The sequence below is a fragment of the Quercus suber genome, unplaced genomic scaffold, assembly GCF_002906115.3.
Source record: "Quercus suber isolate HL8 unplaced genomic scaffold, Cork oak 2.0 scaffold_6, whole genome shotgun sequence".
Taxonomy (NCBI): domain Eukaryota; kingdom Viridiplantae; phylum Streptophyta; class Magnoliopsida; order Fagales; family Fagaceae; genus Quercus; species Quercus suber.
This window is the reverse complement of record NW_027069472.1, coordinates 135072-143113: the sequence shown is the minus strand read 5'-3', so window position 1 is coordinate 143113 and position 8042 is coordinate 135072. Positions and strand designations below refer to the sequence as shown.

General features: G+C 48.0%; 2 protein-coding genes across 2 annotated transcripts; both read right to left on the bottom strand.

Moving 5' to 3' along the window:
* Positions 1 to 5734: 5734 nt before the first annotated feature.
* LOC136067549 (uncharacterized) lies at positions 5735 to 7099 on the bottom strand. Its single transcript, XM_065773606.1, has one exon. The coding sequence runs from the start codon at positions 7097 to 7099 to the stop codon at positions 5735 to 5737; it is 1365 nt and encodes a 454-aa protein (XP_065629678.1).
* A 101-nt stretch (positions 7100 to 7200) lies between these two features.
* Positions 7201 to 7743, bottom strand: LOC136067547 (uncharacterized). The gene has a single exon (XM_065773602.1). The coding sequence runs from the start codon at positions 7741 to 7743 to the stop codon at positions 7201 to 7203; it is 543 nt and encodes a 180-aa protein (XP_065629674.1).
* Between the last annotated feature and the right edge of the window lie 299 nt (positions 7744 to 8042).

Here is an 8042-nt window from a genome sequence, read left to right as displayed (position 1 = left end):
AATCCTCAGAAATACAATAGTCCTTAACAGGGGGTTTCGGGCCCATTAAGTAGTTTTGGGCTTTTTCCCCCTACAATAGCCCCTCAAAATCTTAATTTTTCCTTCGCATCCGAAGGGAAAAAATGGGATTTTGACTTGTTACGGGGTAGAAGCTTAGGAACGGACAAAAGTCCGGCCTGGCACGCGTGTAGGCATAGATGCGCGCGTTCCATCATTACTGCCGTTGTTTTCCTGATTCCCGAAGCGCTGCATTAATTACGCCATGAGGCGCCCTGTCCGTTGCATCCAACGGTGGGCTATTGATCCAACGGACGGGGTTCTTCCTCGGGATTTTGGCAAAATAACTTCTGCCCTTTCGTTTGACCTCGTATAAAATCCCAGAGGTGGACATTTCTCCTCACTTTGCAACTTTCAAATCATCCCACAAGAACAAGCACACAAACGCTCAGAGCTCTTCCAATCGCCGATTTTGCTTCTTCCCAGAGTCCTTAGGAATCCTTCTGCGAGTTCAGAGATCAGTCTCTAGCCCCGTTCCTATAAGTTTTCACCATCTCAATCCTTTAGTTTTCTCTTCGGCCGTCTATTTTTCAGTTTGGGCTACCATTTCCTCACTGCTACGTTGTGCCTCTGTTTTTCCGTTGAGTGATGGGTAAACTAGAGTATCTAGTAGACAGCCCCGCCCAGTTGGAAAAGTTCAGGGCCACATACCGCATACCTCCAAACGTGGGGGTGAAGTATTGCCCTTCGAAGAAAATACTGACTGATCGGGAAACGGGGGAGGTTGTGATCCCTCTCATCGCCTTCCTAGAAGGGGGGATGACGATTCCTATGGGCCCTATCACCACTAGTTATCTTATAAACCATAGGATCATACCTTGGCAGTGCGCGCCTAACATGTTTAGGATCTTAGGGGCCATTGAGGACCTTAACTGCCACTTGGGATTGGGGCTCACTTGGCACGACGTGATGCACATGTATGAGTTTCACAGCCAGCAAGGGGCGGGATATTATTTGAAGTCCCAGTCTGACATTGTTAGGCTCATTTCCTGCCTCCCCAAATCCAATAAAGGGATGAAGGATGACTACGTGATCATCTCGAGCGCGTGGTATGACGGTCCTCACTGTCCGACCAGAACAGGAGAGCCAAGTGGGACCCGTTAGACTTAGGCACACTAACCATAGGCTCAGGACCTTCACTTTTTAACGGTTTTTTATTCTTCTTGTATTGCTGCTTTCCGGTTTCTAATAAAGCTCTGCTGTGACTTGTAACAGATAGAAGAAATATATCTCCTCGGCTCAGCCTCACTAACTTTGCCGCGCTCAACTATTTGCTACGGTCCGAGATCTTCGTAAGCGAGGACGGACAACTCCGAATGGCTCCCCTCATCCTAGGGTACAAAGCGAGGCGAAAAGACCTCCAACCGGTCGGCAATGCGATAGTCCAGGGGGACGAACGTCTTAACCGTATTGACGTTTCGTTCAGGGGCTTTTTGACACTGCACGACCTCCCACCAGTACCACATCCAAACCCCCGGGCTATACCTCCTCTTGTCCAGCCACTACAACAAGTTCCCCTCGGACTAGAGGTTGAGGGTGAAAAGGTTAGCTCCTCCACCTCCTCGCTAGAAGAACAAATAGACAAGTTCCACTTCGGAGGGGAGGCTTCAGGGGCGAATCAAGTAGTAGAGGCCTCGGACGCCGAGGAAGGAGGTGACAGGCATTCCAGTGTCCACCAGTTTCTAGTAACTGCCCTTCCCGACGACTCTTCGGACGAAGACATGGCAGATTTGAAACTCTTGATGAAGAATAGAGGCAAAAAGGCCGAGCAGAAAGGTGCTGCGACCTCCCAACCAGCAGAGATCCAGCCTCCAGCGCCTCCCGCGGCTCCTGGAGTCGGCTTGAAAACCATGCCGAACCTTCAGAAGAAGAGGCCCCATGAGCCCGAAGAGAGGGAGGTGGGGGTGCCACCCAAGGTGAGCAAGCAGCAAAGGACGGCAAGGGACAGAGGCAAGAGGGCCTCTTCCACTGAGAACCGCGACGAAAACGTTGCGGCCGAGGTCCGCCGAGGGGCAGGGCCTCGCATATGGTCCCCAAGGCTTGAGCTGGATGGCGCCCCCATTCTTTAGGATACATCCCTCAGGAACTATGATGGGGGAAGGGCGGGATACGTTGCTGAAGCCCTGCAGCAGCCACTCCTCCTCCCTCATGATATGGAGTCCTTCAGGCGCTTCAGCCAGCAGGAGCTCTTCTTATCCCTTAAGAGGGACATGGCCATGGTAAATGAACTTGCTCTCTTAATTTAGGTTCCATTTTTAACTTGCATTGCTTCCTTTCTTCATCTTGTGCTGAAAATGTGGTCATGCAGATTACTCAGCAGATCTACGTGGCTGAGGAATGGAACAAAAAGTCTTCCCTCGAGGCCCAAGTAGCAGCCCAGTCCCAATCCGAGGCAGAGAAGGCTCTTGGTCTGTTGAAGGATGATTATGCTCGCACATCCGAGCAGCTTAAGGCCATGACCCGGGAAAGGGACAACCATAAGGCCGGCCTTCAAACCACCGAGACGCAGGCCGAGGAGCAGCGCAAACAATTGCACGCGTCAGAGACCAACCTGGCGACCGAAAGGGAACTGGTGAAGGGTCTCAGGGCTGAACTCCAGAAAGCCTAGAAGGGCGCCCGAGCAGCTGAGCAGGCAGTTCAACTGGCCAAGGAGTCAGTTGAAGCTGAGAGGAAAGCTGCATATCAGCTAGGAGTGGACGAGACTGGAAAGCAGCTTATGGAGCAATTCGCTCTGGTTGCTCGCGAGTACTGCGACGTAACCTGGCAAAAGGCACTAGACGTTGCTAGGGTCCCTTCGGACTCTCCCCTGAGGCTACCTGGGGGCATATTCTACCATCCAGACATCCGAGAGCTCCCAGAGACTGACTCTCCTCCTGCTCCCCAGCTTTTGGAGTCTACGGAGCAAAGCTTAGTCAGTGTGGCTTCCCCATCCGCCCTTGATGCACCCCGAAAGGCTGGTCTGCCAGTTGAACCAGCCAAAGACAAAGGTCAAGGGTTGGACGAAGAGAAGACTCCTGCTGAGTCCCAGAGCCAAGCCCCAGGAGCTGCTGTTCAGACAGGCCAGGTTGCTGACCGTTGGTTCCTCCAGCTCAAGAGTAGACACATAGGGCCTCCCCTTTCTTTGTGTTTTTCTTTTTGTAAGAGATTTGTAAGCTATTTTCCTGACTAATGAAGCAGTTTTTCCTTTGTATTCATTTGTTTTACTATGTAATATGACTCACTATTACTATTAAAGCTCTGTGCCTTAACTTTATTGTGATCCTGATATCATGTTAACAACTCGCATGACTAAGATTGGTGTTAGAAAAGGGGCAGAATGTATAAGAGCTGTGATAGAGTGTTTACTTAAAAGACTTAAGTTTAAAAATTCAATGCAATTGTAATAGTGCTAACTAATCCCATATCATCTGGTCCGAGGATTACAGGCATGAATCGATTTAAGTTTAAACACTTAAAGGAATCGTAACATGGTGTTAACTAACCCAAATCATCTGGTCCGAGGACTACAGGCATGAATGGATTTAAGTTTAAACACTTAAAGGAATCGTAACATAGTGTTAACTAACCCAAATCATCTGGTCCGAGGACTACAGGCATGAATGGATTTAAGTTTAAACACTTAAAGGAATCGTAACATAGTGTTAACTAACCCAAATCATCTGGTCCGAGGATTACAGGCATGAATGGATTTAAGTTTAAACACTTATTCCTTAGCATTGTAAGTGTTAACTAACCCAAATCATCTGGTCCGAGGACTACAGGCATGAATGGATTTAAGTTTAAACACTTGAAGGAATCGTAACATAGTGTTAACTAACCCAAATCATCTGGTCTGAGGACTACAGGCATGACTGGATTTAAGTTTAAACACTTAAAGGAATCGTAACATAGTGTTAACTAACCCAAATCATCTGGTCCGAGGACTACAGGCATGAGTGGATTTAAGTTTAAACACTTGAAGAAATCGTAACATAGTGTTAACTAACCCAAATCATCTGGTCCGAGGACTACAAGCATGACTGGATTTAAGTTTAAACACTTAAAGGAATCGTAACATATTGTTAACTAACCCAAATCATCTGGTCCGAGGACTACAGGCATGAGTGGATTTAAGTTTAAACACTTGAAGGAATCGTAACATAGTGTTAACTAACCCAAATCATCTGGTCCGAGGATTACAAGCATGAATGGATTTAAGTTTAAACACTTGAAGGAATCATAACATAGTGTTAACTAACCCAAATCATCTGGTCCGAGGACTACAGGCATGAATGGATTTAAGTTTAAACACTTGAAGGAATCGTAACATAGTGTTAACTAACCCAAATCATCTGGTCCGAGGACTACAGGCATGAATGGATTTAAGTTTAAACACTTGAAGGAATCGTAACATAGTGTTAACTAACCCAAATCATCTGGTCCGAGGACTACAGGCATGACTGGATTTAAGTTTAAACACTTAAAGGAATCGTAACATAGTGTTAACTAACCCAAATCATCTGGTCCGAGGACTACAGGCATGAATGGATTTAAGTTTAAACACTTAAAGGAATTGTAACAGATCGATATTCTGATTAAAAGAAGAGTTTGATTAATAATAATACCTTTTGAGGTTATTTACATTCCACGGGCGTGATATCACGTGATTGTTTAGGTCCTCAAAGAAGTATGCCCCAATGCCAGCTCCTGAAGTAATACGATATGGTCCTTCCCAATTAGGCCCTAGCTTTCCCCACACTGGGTTCTTTGCAGTGCCAACCACCTTTCTTAGTACGAGATCGCCAGGTTCCAGAGGCCTGAGCCTTACGTTGGCATCGTAGCCCTGTCTAAGTTTTTGTTGGTAATGTGCTAATCGGACCATTGCACTTTCCCTCCTTTCATCGATGAGATCCAAGCTCTTCTCTAGCAGCTCGTCGTTACCCGCCGGACTAAACGAGCTAGTTCTCAATGTCGGGAATCCAGTTTCCAAAGGTATGACAGCTTCAACCCCGTATGTCATTGAGAAGGGGGTCTTTCCAGTAGACCTGCGTGGAGTGGTTCTGTAAGCTCAAAGTACATGTGGTAATTCTTCTACCCGTTTACCCTTCACGTCATCTAATCTCTTTTTCAAGCCATTCACAATGACCTTGTTGACAGCTTCAGCCTGGCCATTACCCTGGGGGTAAGCTGGGGTGGAGTACCTATTTATGATTCCCAGCTCGCTACAATAGCTCCTAAATACTTTGCTATCAAACTGCAGGCCATTGTCCGAGATGAGAACATATAGGACTCCGAATCGAGTAACTATATTCTTCCACACAAACTTTTGCACGTCTACGTCTCAGATATTCGCAAGAGGCTCTGCTTCGACCCACTTGGTGAAGTAATCCGTGCCGACTAGCAGATATTTCTTGTTTCCTGCAGTCTTAGGGAATGGTCCCACGATATCCAAGCCCCATTGGGCGAAAGGCCATGGGCTGGATAGCGGGTTGAGAGTCCCCCCTGGCTGATGAATGTGCGGGGCAAACCGCTGACACTGATCACATTTTTTGGCATAATCCAGGACTTCCCTTTGCATGTTCGGCCACCAATAACCTTGAGTAATGGCTCGGTGAGCCAAGGATCTTCCTCCAGTGTTGCTTCCACAGATTCCTTCATGCAGTTCATCTAATAACAGCTCAGCCTTTTCAGGATGCACTCACAACAAATACGGCCCTGAATAGGAACGTTTGTATAGTTTCTGATCCTCGGACAACCAGAACCTGGCTGCCTTCCTCCGAATTTTATCGGCTTCTCCCTTCTCTTCGGGCAGGATATCTTCCTTCAGAAACTTGACCAGCGGGTCCATCCAACTGGGTCCAGCCCTGACCTGATGTACTTGGATTACTCCTTTTCCTACTTCGGTAGGCTTATGCAGGTCCTCAACGAGGATAACTCTCGGCAAATCTTGTGCCGAAGAGGTGGCTAGAGTGGCCAAAGAGTCGGCGTGCGAGTTGCCACTCCTAGGAATATGCAGCAAGTTGAAAGACTCGAACCCTGACTGCAGATGTTTAACTCGGCTCAGGTATCCCTGCATTCTTTCATCCTTTGCCTCAAACTCTCCCTGGACTTGACCCACAACTAGCCTTGAGTCCGAGAATACTTTTACTACCTTTCCTCCCATCCTTTGGACCTTACTCATCCCCATCAATAGGGCTTCGTATTCCGCCTCATTATTCGTCGCCGAGAAGCCCAACCTTAGTGCTTTTTCAATAACGATTCCTTCGGGGGATATCAGCACTAGCCCCACTCCGGAGTCTCTCTGATTTGCAGCACCATCCACGTACGCCTCCCAAAGGGAGGGCTCTTGTTGAGAAATCATGCCAACCGATTTTTCATCCATGTCCGATGTCAGCTTCACCTCTTCTAGTCGGGGCTCTATGAACTCGGCTACCAAATCAGCAAGCACCTGGCCCTTGACCGAGGTACGTGGCATATACTTGATGTCAAAAGCCCCTAGGATCGTCCCCCATTTTGCAATTCTCCCAGTGTAGTCTGCACTTCGGAGTATAGCCCTGAGCGGAAGCTGGGTGAGGACGATGACTATATGGGCTTGAAAATAATGTGGGAGCTTTCGTGTGCCATGCACCACTGCTAAAATAGCCTTTTCCAAAGGTAAATAACGGACCTCGGCTTCATGAAGCGACTTGCTTACACAATAAACGGGTTTCTGCACACCGCCATCTGCTCGGATCAGGACCAAGCATACAGCATGGATGGCTACCGCGATATACGCAAACAAGACCTCGTCGGGCTCAGGGCTGGACATGATTGGTGGTCGAGCTAGATAATCTTTCAACTGTTGGAAGGCCACAGCACACTCCTCCGTCCACTCGAACCCTTTCCACTTGTTAATCAAGGAAAAGAAAGGTCGGCACCTATCTGCCGATCGAGAGATAAATCGATTTAGGGCTGCCGTCATCCCCGTCAGTTTCTGAACCTCCTTGGGGTTCCGAGGAGGTTGTAACTCATTAATGACCCTTATCTGGTCAGGGTTGACCTCAATTCCCTTGTGAGTCACCATATATCCCAGAAACTTGCCTGACCCCACGCCAAACGAGCACTTAGCAGCGTTCAAGCGTAGCTTGTACTACCTGAGAACTTCGAAGGTGCTTTCCAGGTCTTTTACGTGCTCATCGGACCTCCTCGGCCATTGGTGTGATGTAGGAGATGTCGCAATTTTCCCTTGCTGACTAGTTGTTCCAGATGAATCCACAAGTCCCTGCAATCCTCAGTCGTGTGCCCATGATCCTGGTGGTATTGGCAGTAGAGATTGCAATTACGTCTGTCAGGATTCCCTGCCATCTTGTTCGGCCACTTGAAGAACAGCTCGTTCTTGACCTTTTCCAAAACTTGGTGGACTGGGTCTCTGAATACGGTGTTGATGGTCTGGGGATTGGCTGTTCCTGACTGCGCAGGAAAGTCTCTCCTCGGCTTGCTGCTGGTGTATCGATCCGACCTGAAATCCCTCCTTTCCAGGGGGATAACCTTCTCCTTGCCTTTCCCTTGTTGTTGGTCTTCTTCAACTCTTTTGTACTTCTCAATGCGGTCCATTAGCTGGCGAATGCTAGTAACGGGTTTACCAGACAGGGATGTCCTTAAACCGTGATCGGTAGGGAGGCCGAGCTTAAACGTTTCCAGGGCCATTGCGTCAAAATTGTCCTCCATGTCGTTAAACATTTCCCAATATCTATCCGAATACACCTTCAGGGATTCTCCTTCCTTCATGGTCAAAGACAGCAGAGAGGATAGAGGTCAGGCTACTCTTCGGCATGTAACAAATCGTGAACCAAATGCTTGGGTGAGCTCTTTGAAGGAGCTGATGGAATTTGGGCTTAGCCCATCGAACCACCTCATGGCAACTGGCCCAAGATTGGAAGGGAAAACCTTGCACATCAGCGCTTCGTCCCTGGAGTAGACAGCCATCATTTGGTTAAAATGACTCACGTGTTCCACGGGGTCTGTTT